This window comes from Eschrichtius robustus, chromosome 5 (assembly GCF_028021215.1).
Source record: "Eschrichtius robustus isolate mEscRob2 chromosome 5, mEscRob2.pri, whole genome shotgun sequence".
NCBI classification, from domain to species: Eukaryota; Metazoa; Chordata; class Mammalia; order Artiodactyla; family Eschrichtiidae; genus Eschrichtius; species Eschrichtius robustus.
The window spans coordinates 8,711,444-8,731,068 of NC_090828.1; the positions used below are offsets into that span (position 1 = coordinate 8,711,444).

General features: G+C 36.1%; 1 protein-coding gene across 1 annotated transcript in view; it reads right to left on the reverse strand.

Annotated features, from left to right (window-relative positions):
• Positions 1-19,625, reverse strand: part of PSMD1 (proteasome 26S subunit, non-ATPase 1) — a 100,809-nt gene that overhangs the window by 18,400 nt on the left and 62,784 nt on the right. The window contains exons 18-19 of the mRNA XM_068544251.1: positions 10,435-10,551; positions 3,413-3,515 (exon numbers count right to left, since the gene is read on the reverse strand). Coding sequence (XP_068400352.1) covers positions 3,413-3,515; positions 10,435-10,551 — 220 coding nt within the window. The remainder of the gene's footprint in view (positions 1-3,412; positions 3,516-10,434; positions 10,552-19,625) is intronic.

Here is a 19,625-nt window from a genome sequence, read left to right on the forward strand (position 1 = left end):
ATTTTCTTAATACTCCCTCTACAGATATTTCATTTAAGATTTTACCTAGAAATAAATCAGGTATACTTTAATTGTGTTTTTCCAACAGGAATGAGTTATACTTCTACTGTCTGCTTACATTCTTCCCTATTCTAACCCCTATATTCACAGAATGCTTACTATATATTAAGAATTTTGAAATACTGAAAAAGATTCCAAGGAGCCTCCAATCTAGTGAAGACAGATAATTAGATAATTAAAATAAGGCATAAAAGTATTATGATAGATATAACTGGGTACTAGGCCCACCTAACCCATGGTGGAGGCTGAATACAGTAGAAGAAGAGGGGGGAAAGGCTTCCTAGAGAATGTGATATTTGATCTAAGTTTTGAAGCTGAATTTTATTTTAATGAAACCTATCTTCTTCAGACTTAGAAACTAAACTAGCCTTTAGTTCTAATAGTTTGAGATTTAATATAAAACAAGGGCAAGTTTATTCTATTGATAGTGTTTGCACAGTTTTACAAACTTCACCATAAACTTTCTTAATCTTCAGGTTTTCTCCCTGAAGAAACCAAATCATTGAGTGAGTTCTCATAAACTTCACTCATTCCTTTGAAGTTGCCCTCTCCAGATTTTCTCTACTACCATTAACTTCTGAGAGATAAATTACAGGACCAAAATTTTTTCTAATGCAGTTGCAGAAATGTTTTCCAGGATGAAAGGATATTAGCAAAGTGAAAAAGGGTAAGAAAATAATCTTATGCTCCTAATAGCAAATATGGCAGTACACAACTTTTATGTATTTAATAACACTAAAAAGAGAAATGGAAAGAAGCATCAAAACTTGATTGGTTCATCACAGATCAAATAGAGACTCACAAAAAAAAAAAGATGGAAGGAGAGAAGGGCTCAAAGAGGAAGGAAGGGAAACCAGAGAGAGGACTTCTAGTAAAGATGGCAGAATAAAGCTAAAACAAAGAATTATTCTCTCCCCAATTTCTTAACAAATGACTCTAATTTAGTAGTACTGAATGAATGAGTAAAGGGTTGAAGCCTAAAACCACAAACTTCAAAAACTAGCAGCTAAAAGAAAACATAAAAGATTATGGAGTGGTAAAATGTTACTTCTAAATCCTATTTAAAAACCAGTTACCAAAAGTAGCCAATCTGAAAAGGTCATATACTGTATGATTCCAACTATATAACATTCTGGAAAAGGAAAAACTAAAGCTATAGAGACAGCAGAAAGACCAGTGGTTGCCCGGGGATTGGGGGGGTGGGGAGGGAGGGAGGGAGGGATGAAAAGGTAGAGCACGGAGGATTTTTAAGGCAGTGAAAGTATTCTGTATGATACTGTAAAGGTGGATACATATCATTACACATCTATCAAAACCCATAGAGAGTGAACCCGAATGTAAACTAGAGACTGACAATATCCAGTCAGTTAAGTGTCAAGTCTTAGTATAGATACCTTGGAAAAAGAAGCAGCAATAAAAGAAATGGTGGTGAGCACTGAATCCCTTTAAATATGAAACTAAGACCAAACTGTGAGAATTATGATTTCACAAGAGTATGTAAATGTTACGAGCTATGACAATGTAAACATAATATAAAAATTTTGGAAGGTGGCAAAGAATGAGAAGGGAGAAACTATGGCATGTCAATGTCTGTATCATTTATACATGGGAGAGAATCAATACCATCAAGAACTGAAATGGTTTACTTCATCTAAAGTATCTATAGAATACTGTCCTTATTTATATACAGCTGCAATGACCTATCTTTAAATTAAAAAGAGAGAAAAATATAAATTGTACGTCAAACACTAAAAATTTAAGCAGAAAACTCTCAACTTCTTGGAAAATTAAAACAAAACAAACTTTACTAGACAAATGGATTAAAAGAGAAGGGTATTTGCCTCAAAAATTTAGAAAACGAGGACTTCCCTGGTGGTCCAGTGGCTAAGACTCCATGCTCCCAATGCAGGGGGCCTGGGTTAGATCCCTGGTCAGGGAACTAGATCCCACATGCATGCCACAACTAAGAGTTCGCATGCCACAACTAAAGATCCCCCATGCTGCAACGAAGATCCTGCGTGATGCAAATAAGACCCAGCTCAGCCAAAATAAATAAATCAATGAATTAAAAAAAAATTTAGAAAACAGCACCAACATTCTAAAAAAAAAAAGAAAAAGCACGTAAGAGTCAAGCAAAAATAAAGAATTTAGGGGAAAAAAAGACTAGCAATAGCATATAAACAAAAAGAGAAATCTCTAGCAAATCTAATTAAGAAAAAGATAATATAATCAAATTAGAAAGGAGACAGATTTTTTTAAAAAGCCTTATATATAAGGGAGATTACCTAAAATTAAAAAATAAGGACACTGAAAATCTTAATATGACTAAACAATACTCTAAGTACAAAACCTGACAAGGTTAACAAAAAAACTTACTATATCAAAAACTTCAGCTTCTTTCTCTGATTTCCTTCACTAGAAATATAAACACATTTCTAGTTGACCAATAAAAGAATGGTTGCAATAAATATGACTAACAGTGTTTTTATTAGAAGAAATTAAGATAACCAACAAGTTTTAGAAAAGCTCATCTAGTAATAGAATTACTATGAAAACCTTGAGATACTATTGTTTTACCTTCCAAATTAGCAAAGATTAATGAAAAAGATTATATTCTACATGCCTAGGGTACAGTTAGAAAAAGAATCTCACACTTGAATAATGAAATAGTTATGCTTCCTCCCTTCTACCCTACCGAGGGAGATATCACCAGTAATAACAGTTAAAGAATAGGTTGAATGAACCCCAAGTCCAAGGTACTAAAGCACACCATTCTATCTTGAAAGGGTAGCCCATCTCTTTCTAAATAAACCATAGTGTAGTGGTGAAGAATGTGAATTCAGGAGCCAGTTGGTACAGTGTGCTATGCATTTACTAGGCAAATATTCCATGTATCTTATTTTAGGATGATTTAGCTGCTAGAATTTGTCTAAAACTTAATTTTTTCCTCAAAAAATTTCCGATGTCAACTTGTTTAAAACTGATATATACTAAGAAAATTAAAGGAAAAGAAATCAGCCAACACTCATTGACCACTTTACTAAGTGACTGGGACTGTTTTAGTTGTTTTACATATATTTTTAATCCTCCCAACACTATGAGGTAGACCTTACGAAACAAGAAAACAGACATGAAGAGGGGAAATATAGCTAGTACTGTAAAGGGACTGGGATTCAAACCGTAATAGTCTGCAGTCTTAACTCTACTAAATTATTTCTATGAACTGCAGGGTCCAAATTTTCTCCAGGAATAATTTGTCCCAGACTAAATTTCTACTTTGTCATATAGTTAGAACAGATATTTCATTAGATTTAAACAGACAAATTAATCTGGAAGATTTAAAAACATTTACCTGCATCCAGTATGCCCTGGGCCAGAATAGCGCCAAACTTGGCCATGACATCATCATGTTTATCATTGATGACTTTGGAATACAGCTGTCTGAACTGATTCACCTGAAGGAACAAGAAAAAGAATTATAGTCTAGTTCTATTCACTTGCCGTGTCATTTTCGAGCGGGGAATAGACTGCTCAAATGGCAATGAAACCTGAGTTCTGATTCACAACATTCAAAAAGAGAGGGATCTGGACCAGATTTGAAGGGAGAACAGTCCCATGATTGAAATCATGGATGTCATGACTTTTCTGGTATGGGAGCACCAGCTCTGTTTTCAATCCTCATTCCACAGTGGATGATTCAGACTCAGGGGAATGCTGAGTGTGATTTCGTATTGCACCACTGTTAGTCAGCAAGCTTAAACAGCTCAAGGGAACACTAAGGCTTTCAGTGAGCTTTGAATTACACCTCTTCTGTTCACCATCAACCTACAGATTTCCTAATGGGCACAGTCCTTCAATTCTACCTTACAACAAATTACCTTTCACTGCAGCTGTGTGAGGTATATTTTGGATTTATATTCACATATACAATAAAGATTTTCATTATGCATACACATTAATTTTCAGAGGACACATCACAATAATTACTCTTACCAAAAGAATACATCAAGGGACTTTCCTGGTGGCGCAGTGGTTAAGAATCCACCTGCCAATGCAGGGGACACGGGTTGGATCCCTGGTCCAGGAAGATCCCACATGCCATGGAACAACTAAGCCTGTAGGTCTCAACTACTGAGCCTGTGCTCTAGAGCCTGCGAGCCACAACTACTGAGGCTGGTGTGACAACTACTGAAGCCCAGGCACCTAGAGCCCGTGCTCCGCAACAAGAGAAGCCATCGCAGTGAGAAGCCTGTGCACGCCAACGAAGAGTAGCCCCCGCTCGCCGCAACTAGAGAAAGCCCACACGCAGCAACGAAGACCCAATGCAGCCAAAAATAAAATTAATTAATTAAAAACAAAAAGGGAAAAAAAAATCGTAAAAAAAAAAAAAAAGAACACACCAAAATGGAATACATGCTGACTCATTCAGGGAGGGATTACTGGTAATTTTTGTTTCTTTATTATTTTCTGTATTTTCTAAAATTAACATACATTACTTTTATAATTAGAAAATAATATTTATAAAATATATGTTCTCATCAAAATATCGGATTTTTGGGTGACAATAAGGGAAATATTTTATGCTTCCTCCATGTCTTACACTTCTCTATTTTCCCACCAAGTGCTTTTCAAATGGTAAGCACCCAGAAAGAAGTTGGCTTGTTCAAGAAGCACATGATCACAGAGCCCCCCCAAATCTGCCAAAGGCAGGAAATATTGAATTTGAGTTTCCCAATATAATGATTTCATCTGCATTACATATTCTTTCAGAATCTCTTGCCCTTTTCATTTATCTTGGTCCAGGAGGCCACACTGTGATACAGTGCAGAGTTAACATAGGGTCAGACAACACTGGCTTATAAATACCTCTGCTCTAATAAGCTGTTTGGGTAAGTTACATGGCTTTTCTGAGTCTCAGTTTCTTCGTCTCTACAGGGATTACAACACCTACACGGTTGTTGTAAGGACTATATGAAGTAATACATATGTAAAGTAATGTGTAAAAGGCATTTTATGATTCAGTAAGCATGGCTGTCTTACCATATCAGAGCAGAGTCCTATCAGTCCTCCATGACTATCCTCTCTGCAACCTAAACACTGCTACCAAAATGATATTCCTTAAAATGGTTCTCACTTATTTATTCATAGGCAACAACAGAATGTGACAGGGAAAACAATGAACTAACTCTGCCACTACCCAGCATATGACCATTAGGCAAGCCACTCACTTCTTTACATCTTACTTTCTCTAACTATAAAACCCTGCACGATGAGATCATCACAAAATTCCCTTCTAGTTTTAAAAATCCTAAGGTTTGATGCTTTTACTCTGGTTCAACAGGTCAAATTCCTTTGATTCTTAACTTATTTTAGATGAACACTTACATTACCTTATATAGGATGGAAATTTTATGTGCTAACAGTTTACGAAATAGTTCATGAACTTACAAAAAGAAACGCTGGACAAAGCACTGTATGTACATTATAAGGAAGAATTTAAATATAAAACCACACCCCAAACAATAGGATAACATTTGGTGAAACTGAAAGATGGAATTAAAAAAATCAATGCAAATACATAATGGGTTTATCCAATCAATATTAAGTAGACTAGTACTTTAAAAAGCTAGTTTTTGTTCATCACTTAAAAATTTTTCCTCACATTACTTATGCAGCAGTAACTTAATTTTCATTATTATGATTCTTCATAAAGAATTATTATATTAGTAGGTTAGGATAGTATCTTACATTTGGAAGGTGACTTTGAGCCCATCTGGTCTACTCTGCCTAATTTACAGATGTGAAAAATGGAACCAAGATAGGTAAAATGACTGGCTTGCTTGTGATCACAAACAATTAATTGCAGTCATGGCTAAGGATCATTATTTTCTGACTCAATTTCATCGCTATGAATAGTATGGCCCCCACATAAAACAAATTAGAATTTGTAGGAGAAAATAATATTAATTTCCCATTTTATATTATGATAATCTCACAGAAAAGAATTAAATTTCAGACAATGCTGTGAACCATGCCTTCTGCTGTGCCTGATTATCTAAAATCTACCTTCTCCAAATCCTGCATTTTAAACACTCATCATGTTTTTAACTCTATACACCTTATACTGTTGGAAAAAAACAAAACCCATACATCTACGTCAGAGAGAAAAATAAAGGATGGGAGAAGGGCATAAAGTTCCGTAAACGTTTTTTCTGTGGTTACTTATCACCTAGGTATGTCTCTTCCTGTTTTTTTTTTTTTTTTCCTGTTTTCCTGGATATAGAAATGACGCTGTACATCAGGGATCAGTTTTAGAGTTTTTTTTTCCCTTTTCTCTTTCTATGACATTACATTAGCTCTTATGACTTCAACTAGGTATATAATTCCTTCCACGAACTCACTGAGGCCAGATGAATTTTGGAATTCAGAATTTAGAAAGGTGACATGGTGCACACACCATAAATTATGCAATATCCTCAGTGGAGCGTGGGGGTAATATCCCGTAATCAACCAAATTAATATTTCTGAAGCAGCAAAATGAATATTTACTAAATGGGATAAAGGCTATAAATGAGTTCATAGTGGCTCAGATTTTACAGCCAAACGAGTCCTTAAAGACAGACAAAACTCTTAGTTTTCAGACCTTTCTGTAAATTGGAGTTGCAGATAAAGGGGCATGAACTTATATAATTTATCTGGGCTAGCTCCCATCTCTTTCTTTAGTTCTGATTTTTTTCCTATGCTCTCATCTTGTCTCCAACTGACTTGCTATAATCTCAAACTTAACACGCCTAATGTGAAAATTATCTTTATTCTTTTTCAAGATTCCTGGCAATGCTATCATGATTTCCCCACTATCAATATCCCAAGTGATGTTTTCAGCTCCCTCCTCAATCTTATTAGTATTATTTTGTTCATGGTAGTTGGTTGTGCCTTTTCTTTATATTACCACCAACACTTTTAGGGTCCAAATCCCTGTCTTACTTAAGGCAACAGTATGGTAATACAAATTACTACTTAAAAATGTGTTATGCTGTAAAATAAAACCTTATAATATAAAAGTTCATGCTGATTTATTTTAAAACTGCAAAAGCTGATCAAACTTTGCCAAATATGATCCTACTTCCAAAAAGGGTACATATCAGTGGTGGGAGAAGCTTCCTTGTTAACAGGCCTCAGGCTAGATGATATTAGGCAAGGAGGAGCACAGGATCCCATTCTTACACTTTAATATTTTTATCTGATTCTATATATGATACTTGTTATATACATGTTCAAATAACTGCTAACAGTGGAGTTCATTTAATAAGAAAAACAGAAGACAGATCCTTCATAAAGAGTTGGGTTCTGGAGACAAAATAACTCCAAGGACCTATAAAAGAACAGTATTCTAGTTAAATGGTTCTGAACCTCTGGTCTAAGAGCCTTCTAAATTGGGTTTGTAATCACCCAAGGGTGTATGCGTGTTCTGGGGTCTATGTTTGTGAGAGTGAGTGAGCAAGAAACTGGCAGAAGAAAAGCAAAGATGTACTGGAGTTAAACTAAGACCACAATGTGTAGAGCTTAGTGTTAAGACAGCGTTTTGTAAAAGGATGTGAAGTAGATCATGACTGCATAAAAAACATTTCCTTTGGAAATTTCCATTAAAAATCTCACAAAATATCTGAGAAATGTCCCTTCTGTATTCCTTTGAGGAGGGGTTATAGTCTTGAAATTAACACTTGATCTTTGATTTCAAGGCATTTTCATGGACTGGTTTGTAACCTTGTGACTAGGACTCTGTAGCCTTGAGAACTTACTTCTCTTCAAGCTTGTTAACAGCTTTTTCTTTTCAGCAATATCACATACCATCCCAAAAGAATATCAATTTTTTAAATTTTGGCCATGCCACGTGGCTTGCAGGATCTTAGTTCCCGGAGCAGGGATTGAACCCGTGTCCCCTGCAGTGGAAGTGCGAAGTCCCAACCACTGGACTGCCAGGGAATTCCCAGAATGTCAATGTTGCCTTCTTCACAATTATCAGGTAAGAGAGAGATATAAACTATAGTCTACAAAGCTCTTGATCACATGCTTAAGAGCAGAAAACAATGAAACAGAACTTAAAGTTTAAGGATTCATGAACTGAGTAACAATTTTACTCTAAGGGATAGCGTTTCCAGAAAGAACATTTGTTGTATACACTTTTGCTTTTGTAGTCACTGGGGTACACATTTAACTTTCCCCATTGAGTTTATATTAATGGCACAGCCTACCAGCTATAACTGCATTTTAACATTCTTATCAATACCCAAGATTCTGATACAATGTGAAGATGCAAGTGTACACCACATATTCACATCAGCTAAGACTTCATTCAACAAAATTTATGGAATGATTACAAAATACTAATTATTTAAACTGCTGTATTTTTTACATTTTCTAAATATGAAAAAGTTTTATTTGTTTATTAGAATAAATAGTTGAAAGGTTTTTGAAACTATACAGCCTACCCTAACCTAACCCCACCCCCATTACAAAGTACTCTGCCATTGTTGGTGCAGAGCTTATGGTTATAAAATCAATGAAATCCTACAGCAGAGGATGGGAAGATGGCAAAACATTTGTCATGTTCACAATACATATAACAAGAAAGCAACATGCAAGGTCAAAGTGAATAAATATCTATATATTACTGTTAGGGGACGTGCATTCGATGGCCAAACTTCCTTCTTTAATGACATTACTCAGTTGGATAACCTCCAGCTGATAAAGCTCAACAGAAGATCAAAAGTAGAAATAAAAGATGCAAAAGCTACTCATAACTGTTCTATTTAAAAACAAAAACCAAAAAGAAATGTGGTCTGTTTGAAAAGATGTTTATATTCTAGAAGATATAATATATTAAGTAATGTATTATTAAAAGAGGATGAGAAGTTTGATTCTATTTTTGCAATAATCCAATTTTTATAAGTCTTAAAAGTGATTTTAGGAGAGAGTAGGACTGGATTAAAAAAAAAAAAAAAAAAAAAGACAGCAACAAAAATGATAGCAACTGCTCAGAAAAGGAAATCTACTAAAGTTCCACAGAATAATCAATGAGTTCTGAAATATTTTTCTCCTCCCCCCCGCAGTCTATCTATTGATACTTTGCTAAAAATGAATCTGCTTAATGAGGCAGAAGACAGTATACCAGTGGCTTTTTCTGTTGTCAATTTCTTTGACTGTTTCTTATATAGGAGCAGAATTATACAAGGTTGTTAAATGCCCTAACTTTAAGAATTAAAGATCTGAAATTACTGCATAAGCTATATACATCTATTAAACATGTCAAACATGGTAATTTTTAGTATATGTAATAAGATTTATGCATTTTCTGGTTCTCAACAAAATGAGAAGTTCTGGGTGAGGTGCCAAGATACATTAGATACCAAAGTCTGAAATGAGGTCTGAGAGACTATCATGAGGAAATTTTAAAACAGATGCCTCAAAATCTGTTATGGGGTCATCCACACGGTATATATGAGGACTTGATTGTATCAATAGAAGGATATGTGAAAAGGATTTCTCTACGGGGAAAACTGGGCTTTAAGTCTTTCCCACTAACTCTAAGCCTAGAGATGGGCTTCAGAGAGACCATGTGGTGAGCATGTGGTGAGCCTAGTATGATCAGTGGTCACTGTGCACTGACATCTGACACATGAGTTATGAGGCATTAGCTACTGACTGAGGCACAAGCAATGAGAGAGGGAGGGAGAAGAAGAGAGGGAGGGGGAGAGAAAGGGAGACGCAGGCAAAGCTGCACTGAGAGCCTATTATACTCCTACCTACAAGAAGGGCAAAAAAATGCAATAGTGTTTCTGTGGACAGATGTGGGTCAAAGAAGAAAGAAAGCCTTCCTGGAGCCATCTGAAACCCTGCCCAAGGGATCTCCAATGAGGGCAATGACATTCTAACAGAGAATCTGGATGTACTCATTTCTAAACTGAGACTGTATATACTATATAAAGTTTTTATTACCTCAGAAGGATGGCTCCAAAAAAAATCACAGACCACTTAGTTTGTATCTTGTATCACAGGAACGAGTTATCCTACCGAATACATTTTAAAAGGACAGCAGGAGGCATAAATTCAAGTTGATTTTTATGATTTTGTCAACCCATGAGTTCTAATTTTTCAAGTATGGCTATATAACTGAATTAACAAAGTGACCATACATTTATAAAAAATGCAATCAAAGAGTATTATATACTTAAAGTTTTCCCATTCTCCTACCTCTTTACTTTCTGTGAGTTCAGTGTACACCATATTTGAGGTAGAAATGTCCTCAAAAGAAGATAAGCTACCAAAGAAAAGCCTGAACCAGCTCTCTTCTAGAGAATTCTTTTGTTTTCTCACCTTGGGACAAGTGATTTCAGTCTGCTGGATCATGATGAGAGCCGAAGCTATGAGAGCTCCTTGCCTCACATAGTTCACAGGGTCATTTGTCATTGGTTCTAGCAAATTAATTGCTTCCTGAAAGCATTAAAAAAAAAACCATTTAATAAAGTTTATATAGCTAAATTTTCAGATTAGTTACTGTCTTTCTAAGTCAATATTTTCATTTAACATTGTAATCACAAGTTAATTTAAGACTACTTGGATGCAACAGTCAGAACTGAGTATGCTTTAAGTTTCAATATAATTGATGGTAAGTGAAAAGGAAGCTTACAACACAAGTGCTCCTGTCTTGGGGTAAAAGAGATAAAAAAGAAAGTAGAAAAAATGAGATTAATGTTTGATAAACACCTATTATTTTCCAGGTGCAGTGGGAGGTATTTTATATATATTATCCATTTAATCCTCTTCATCCTAAAACAACAACAACAGCAATACAAAACAATCTTTATAAACAAAGAAACAGAGTTAGGTAAAGTAAATTGCCAAAAATCACATAAGTGTAGCAAACTCAGGCCAGTCTGACTCTAAGTATCCAACTTCCTTCAAATACTAGAGTAAGATAATATCTTAAGATGATTTTACAAAACCTAATTTAAAAAATTAAATAAATCGAATGTAAATTGAAACAAACAAAAAACAAAGAGAAACAATACAAAACAAAACAGAAAAGATTTTACCTGCTAGGAGAATGGCAACACAAATTAAGTCAAATAGGACTAGAAATGATTCCATGGTTACACTTCCCACGTATGGTGGGATTTTCCAAAATGTTTACCAGGATATCCCCAATATCATATTCTTCAGAATACCAGTTCTATGAAAACAGGATCCCTTGATTAAATAAGTTTGGGAGCTCCTGCATACTGTATATCATCCCCTCTTGCAATTCAAAAATGTACCTAGCACACCAAGGGCTCCAGGAGTGTACATATCATAACAAAAGGTTCAAGAAACCCTATTAAAGAAACTACTAGACCTTTGCATAGCCCAGCATCTGTTCATTGTATTTGACCAAGAACTCTTTTACTCCATATAACTTCTATTACACACCCTGCAGGACCTTTGTTCAGTGCCCCTTACAAGATCGTTAGGTAGGTATAAATTTGGAGGAACAAAGCAATTAGTTTATATGATTATCAAACTTATTTTAATACAGTATGTCATTTCTCAAATGTCTTTTGTTCCAAAGCCAAGTAAAGGAAGAATAAATTGAATCCTTTTTTGGGGGACATGGGGGGAATGACTTCAGCTTTCCTTTCATGTCAATTTATTTATTTAAAAAAAATCAGAGCGAGAGACTGGTTCAAGATAGCGGAGTAGAAGGATGTGTGCTCACTTCCTCTTGCGAGAGCACCGGAATCACAACTAACTGCTGAACAATCATCGACAGGAAGACACTGGAACTCACCAGAAAAGATACCCCACATCCAAAGACAAAGGAGAAGCCATAATGAGATGGTAGGAGGGGGCCAATCACAATAAAATCAAATCCCATAACTGCTGGGTGGGTGACTCACAAACTGAAGAACACTTATACCACAGAAGTCCACCCACTGGAATGAAGGTTCTGAGCCCCACGTCAGGCTTCCCAACCTGGGGGTCCGGCAATGGGAGGAAGAATTCCTAGAGAATCAGACTTTGAAGGCTAGTGGGATTTGATTGCAGGACTTCGACAGGACTGGGGGAAACAGAGACTCCACTCTTGAAGGGCATACACAAAGTAGTGTGCACATTGGGATCCAGGGGAAGGAGCAGTGACCCCACAGGAGACTGAACCAGACCTACCTGCTAGTGTTGGAGGGTCTCCTGCAGAGGCGGGGGGTGGCTGTGTCTCACTGTGAGGACAAGGACACTGGCAGCAGAAGTTCTGGGAAGTACTCCTTGGCGTGAGCCCTCCCAGAGTCTGCCATTAGCCCCACCAAAGAGCCAGGGAGGATCCAGTGTTGGGTCGCCTCAGGCCAAACAACCAACAGGGAGGGAACCCAGCCCCCCACCCCCCACCCCCGCCCATCAGCAGACAAGCGGAGTAAAGTTTTACTGAGCTCTGCCCACCAGAGCAACAGCCAGCTCTACCCACCACCAGTCCCTCCTATCAGGAAACTTGCACAAGCCTCTTAGACAGCCTCATCCACCAGAGGGCAGACAGCAGAAGCAAGAAGAACTACAATCCTGAAGCCTGTGGAACAAAAAACACATTCACAGAAAGATAGACAAGATGAAAAGGCAGAGGGCTATGTACTAGATGAAGTAACAAGATAAAACCCCTGAAAAACAACTAAATGAAGTGGAGATAGGAAACCTTCCAGAAAAAGAACTCAGAATAATGATAGTGAAGATGATCCAGGACCTCAGAAAAACAAAGGAGGCAAAGATCAAGAAGATGCAAGAAATGTTTAACAAAGACTTAGAAGAATTAAAGAACAAACAAACAGAGATGACCAATACAATAACTGAAATGAAAACTACACTAGAAGGAATCAATAGCAGAATAACTGAGGCAGAAGAATGGATAAGTGACCCAGAAGACAGAATGGTGGAATTCACTGCTGCGGAACAGAATAAAGAAAAAAGAATGAAACGAAATGAGGACAGCCTAATAGACCTCTGGGACAACATTAAATGCAACAACATTCGCATTACAGGGACCCCAGAAGGAGAAGAGAGAGAGAAAGGACCAGAGAAAATATCCAAAGAGATTATAGTCGAAAACTTCCTTAACATGGGAAAGGAAATAGCCACCCAAGTCCAGGAAGCACAGAGTCCCAGGCACGATAAACCCAAGGAGAAACACGGCAAGACACATAGTAATCAAACCGACAAAAATTAAAGACAGAAAAATTACTGAAAGTAACAAGGGAAAAACGACAAATAACATACAAGGGAACTCCCATAAGGTTAACAGCTGATTTCTCAGCAGAAACTCTATAGGCCAGAAGGGAGTGGCATGATATAGTTCAAGTGGTGAAAGGGAAGAACCTACAACCAAGATTACTCTACCCAGCAAGGATCTCATTCAGATTCGATGGAGAAATCAACAGTTTAAAGACAAGCAAAAGCTAAAAGAATTCAGCACCACCAAACCAGCTCTACAACAAATGCTAAAAGAACTTCTTTAAGTGGGAAACACAAGAGAAGAAAAGGACCTACAAAAACAAACCCAAAACAATTAAGAAAATGGTCATAGGAACATACATATCGATAATTACTTTAAACATGAATGGATTAAATGCTCCAACCAAAAGACACAGGCTCACTGAATGGATACAAAAACAAGACCCATATATATGCTGTCTACAAGAGACCCACTTTAGACCTAGGGACACATACAGACTGAAAGTGAGGGGATGGAAAAAGATATTCTATGCAAATGGAAATCAAAAGAAAGCTGGAGAAGCAATATTCATATCAGATAAAATAGACTTTAAAGAGTGTTACAAGAGACAAGGAAGGACACTACATAATGATCAAGGGATCAATCCAAGAAGATATAACAATTATAAATATATATGCACCCAACACAGGAGCACCTCAATACATAAGGCAACTGCTAACAGCTATAAAAGAGGAAATCCACAGTAACACAATAATAGTGGGGGACTTTAACACCTCACTTACACCAATGGACAGATCATCCAAACAGAAAATTAATAAGGAAACAGAAGCTTTAAATGACACAGTAGACCAGATAGATTTAACTGATAGGACATTCCATCCAAAAAGAGCAGATTACACTTTCTTCTCAAGTGCACACAGAACATTCTCCAGGATAGATCACATCTTGGGTCACAAAACAAGCCTCAGTAAATTTAAGAAAACTGAAATCATATCAAGCATCTTTTCTGACCACAACACTATGAGATTAGAAATCAATTACAGGGAAAAAAAAAAAAGTAAAAAACACAAACACATGGAGGCTAAACAATACGTTACTAAATAACCAAGCGATCACTGAAGAAATCAAAGAGGAAATCAAAACATACCTAGAGACAAATATGATGATCCAAAACCTATGGGATGCAGCAAAAGCAGTTCTAAGAGGGAAGTTTATAGCTATACAAGCCTACCTCAAGAAACAAGAGAAATCTCAAATAAACAATCTAACCTCACACCTGAAGGAACTAGAGAAGAAGAACAAACAAAACCCAAAGTTAGCAGAAGGAAAGAAATCATAAAGATCAGAGCAGAAATACATGAAATAGAAACAAAGAAAACAACAGAAAAGATCAATGAAACTAAAAGCTGGGTATTTGAGAAGATAAACAAAATTGATAAACCATTAGCCAGACTCATCAAGAAAAAGAGGGAGAGGACTCAAATCAATAAAATTAGAAATGAAAAAGGAGAAGTTACAACAGACACCGCAGAAATACAAAGCATCCTGAGAGACTACTACAAGCAACTCTATGCCAACAAAATGGACAACCTGGAAGAAATGGACAAATTCGTAAAAAGGTATAACCTTCCAAGACTGAACCAGGAAGAAATAGAAAATATGAACAGACAAATCACAAGTAATGAAATTGTAAATGTGATTAAAAATCTTCCAACAAACAAAAGTCCAGGACCAGACTGCTTCACAGGTGAATTCTATCAAACATGTAGAGAAGAGCTAACAGCCATCCTTCTCAAACTCTTCCAGAAAACTGCAGAGGAAGGAACACTCCCAAACTCATTGTACGAGGCCACCATCACCCTGATACCAAAACCAGACAAAGATATGACAAAAAAAGAAAATTACAGACCAGTATCACTGATGAATATAGATGCAAAAATCCTCAACAAAATACTAGCAAACAGAATCCAACAACACATTAAAAGGATCATACACCATGATCAAGTGGGATTTATCCCAGGGATGCAAGGGTTCTTCAATATACGCAAATCAATCAATGTGATACACCATATTAACAAATTGAAGAATAAAACCCACGTGATCATCTCAATAGATCCAGAAAAAGCTTTTGACAAAATTTAACACCCATTTATGGTAAAAACTCTCCAGAAAGTGGGCATAGAGGGAACCTACCGCAACATAATAAAGACCATATATGACAAACCTACAGCAAACATCATTCTCAATGGTGAAAAACTGAAAGCATTTCCTCTAAGATCAGGAACAAGACAAGGATGTCCACTCTCGCCACTATTATTCAACATAGTTTTGGAAGTCCTAGCCATGGCAATAAGAGAAGAAAAAGAGATAAAAGGAATACAGATTGGAAAAGAAGAAGTAAAACTGTCACTGTTTGCAGATGACATGATACTATACATAGAGAATCCTAAAGATGCTACCAGAAAACTCCTAGAGCTAATCAATGAATTTGGTAAAGTTGCAGGATACAAAATTAATGCACAGAAATCTCTTGCATTCCTATACACTAATGATGAAAAATCTGAAAGAGAAATTAAGGAAACACTCCCATTTACCATTGCAACAAAAAGAATAAAATACCCAGGAATAAACCTACCTAGGGAGACAAAAGACCTGTATGCAGAAAACTATAAGACACTGATGAAAGAAATTAATGATACAAACAGATGGAGAGATATACCATGTTCTTGGATTGGAGGAATCAATATTGTGAAAATGACTATACTACCCAAAGTAATCTACAGATTCAATGCAATCCCTATCAAATTACCAATGGCATTTTTTACAGAACTAGAACAAAAAAGTCTAAAAATCTGTATGGAGACACAAAAGACCCCGAATAGCCAAAGCAGTCTTGAGGGAAAAAAATGGAGCTGGAGGAATCAGACTCTGTGACTTCAGACTATACTACAGAGCTATAGTAACCAAGACAATATGGTACTGGCAGAAAAACAGAAATATAGATCAATGGAACAGGATAGAAAGCCCAGAGATAAACCCATGCACCTATGGTCAACTAATCTATGACAAAGGAGGCAAGGATATACAATGGAGAAAAGACAGTCTCTTCAGTAAGTGGTGCTGGGGAAATTGGACAGCTACATGTAAAAGAATGAAATTAGAACACTCCCTGACTCCATAGACAAAAATAAACTCAAAATGGATTAGAGACCTAAATCTAAGGACAGACACTATAAAACTCTTAGAGGAAAACATAGGAAGAACACTCTTTGACATAAATCACAGCAAGAGATTTTTTGATCTACCTCTTAGAGTAATGGAAATAAAGACAAAAATAAACAAATGGGACCTAATGAAACTTAAAAGCTTTTGCAAAGCAAAGGAAACTACAAACACGACGAAAAGACAACTCTCAGAATGGGAGAAAATATTTGCAAACGAATCAACTGACAAAGGATTAATCTCTAAAATATATAAACAGCTCATGCAGCTCAATATTAAAAACACAAACAACCCAATCCAAAAATGGGCAGAAGATCTAAATAGACATTTCTCCAAAGAAGACATACAGATGGCCAAGAAGGATATGAAAAGCTGCTCAACATCACTAATTATTAGGGAAATGCAAATCAAAACTACAATGAGGTATCACCTCACACCAGTTAGAATGGGCATCGTCAGAAAATCTAGAAACAACAAATGCTGGAGAGGGTGTGGAGAAAAGGGAACCTTCTTGCACTGTTGGTGGGAATGTAAATTGATACAGCCACTATGGAGAACAGTATGGAGGGTCCTTAAAAAACTAAAAATAGAATTACCATATGACACAGCAATCCCACTCCTGGGCATTTACCCAGAGAAAACTATAATTCAAAAAGACACATACATGCACCCCAATGTTCACTGCAGCACTATTTACAATAGCCAGGTCATGGAGGCCACCTAAATGCCCATCAACAGATGAATGGATAAAGAAGATGTGGTACATATATACAATGGAATATTACTCAGCCATAAAAAGGAATGAAATTGGGTCACTTGTAGAGACGTGGATGGACCTAGAGACTGTCATACAGAGTGAAGTAAGTCAGAAAGAAAAACAAATATCGTATATTAACACATATATGTGGAATCTAGAAAAATGGTACAGATGAACCGATTTGTAGAGGAGAAACAGAGACACAGATGTAGAGAAGAAACGTATGGACACTAAGGGGGGAAAGTGGCGGGGGGATGGTGGTGGTGGTGGTGTGATGAATTGGGAGATTGGGATTGACATATATACACCAATATGTACAAAATAGATAACTAATAAGAACCTGCTGTATAAAAAAATAAATAAAATTCAAAAATTCAAAAAAGAAAAATCAGAGCGATTAACAGATAATACAAATACCATATAAATGTATTCTTTCTCCTCACTTCCCTGAAAAATGTAGTGCCGTTGTTTAGAAGAGAAAGTTTTGCAAACGTTACTCATATTGTCAATATTGTTTATAAAGTAGTCATGATAAAAATATAAGAAAATTTCCAACTTGTAAGTTAAAAGACACTAACTTGGCCTTTGAGGTATGTGATATGACCTCAAAGATACATTTTAGAATAAATAGGTGTTTCAGGCTTTTAAGAAACAAAATTAAAGTGCCAAGCTTCAGACAGATAGGTATTGATACGTAGATCATACAAACTATCTAGAAATAAAGCAGACTTGTTTAGTATGAGTAATGAAGAATTTTCATTGAATTAACTTGTCAGATACTGTGTCTCAAAGAACATTTGCTCCTAGATACCATATTAAGCTTAGAATAAACTGGAAAGAAAAAAATCTAATTTACATTTAACTTATGAGGTCTGACATAAATGTCTACTAAACACCGGAGGGAGAAAATACTTAGTAAAACATCCAACTATATTTTTCCTTTGTTTATAGAACAGATGTGCCCTAGAAAAAAATGAAGGCCAATTTCTATAAACTGTACTTTATACACACAATGACTTTTCTAATAAAACTGAAGATACATTCTCATGTAAGAAACTCTCCTCCAAAAGAAATGAAAGCATTTAAAAAACAAAACTGTGAGGACAGAGACCATGTCCAACTTGTTCATCATCATATCCTTAAAATGATCTTCCCTTCATCATTCATTTGACAAATATTTACTGAAACTCTACTACGTGCCAGGTCTGACTTTAGGTTTTAGCAGTGAACATTCTGTTCTCAGGGACCTTACATTTCAGTGGAGAGAAGACAGACAATAAATAAATAGGTGTAAAAATATGTCAGGTGGTGATAAGTGCTATGAAGAAAAATAAAGCAGGGTAAGGAGACAGAATGAGAATATTGGAAGGTCATGTCTCTATAAATTTTTATACAATTCTCGCCACATATAGTGAAAATGCCTATTTTAATTCCTAGCTTCAATAATGTTTTATGTGACTAGAAAAAAAATTATTTGTATCCAATACTAATACTATTTATTAGAGAAAAAGTCAAGCAAGTTAAAATCTAATTCCTGGAATCAATCAATAAACTAATAATTATGCTTTGCTTTACTTTAGTTTGGACAAGAGATGATTTTTAAAAAGTGGCTCCTTTCTGATGTAAAGACACTGGGAATATAACCATGTTCTTGTTCCCTCTCTCTCTCTCTTTCACACACACACACACACACACACACACACACACATGCCTGTGTGCTATTAAAAGAAAAGTGCACCTTTTGGGGAACTGGCCAAGGTGTGTTCATGTGCTCTATGAAAGGCAAAATGTGGTGATTTATGTTATTGCTGTGAATCAAGAATACTTGTTATTAAAGCATTGGTGCATTTCTTTATGACTCTCATGACAAACTGTTTTCAAATCATCAATGTACCTAACCCAACTCTTTATTTTGTCACTTTTGTGGGCTTAACAAATACCAGGTTATCTGTTATGTTCTTGAGGAGAAAACAGGCAAACAGCAGTTAAATATATACTTAAAACAAACACACAAAAAAATCAAACTGAGTTGACTGTGGTGGCCTCAAATAAGAACTTTGATTTCCACAATACTTATTATGCAAATTAAACATGTAAAATAACAATGTAAAATGGCCAGAGTAGCTCTTCAAAGAAAAAAATACTATTTCTTCTTTTTAAAGAAATCAATGCTTTCATAAAAAATTCAACAGCATTGTTTTCATTAGAGCCATCCATGTAATGTGGTGGTTTGTTCTTAAACGGCTTTGAGCAATCCAGCATAGTTAAGTGAGGAAGTTCTGGGAAGCTTAACTTGTGAGGCAAGTTAAGTCTTACAGATCACACCACACTTGTATT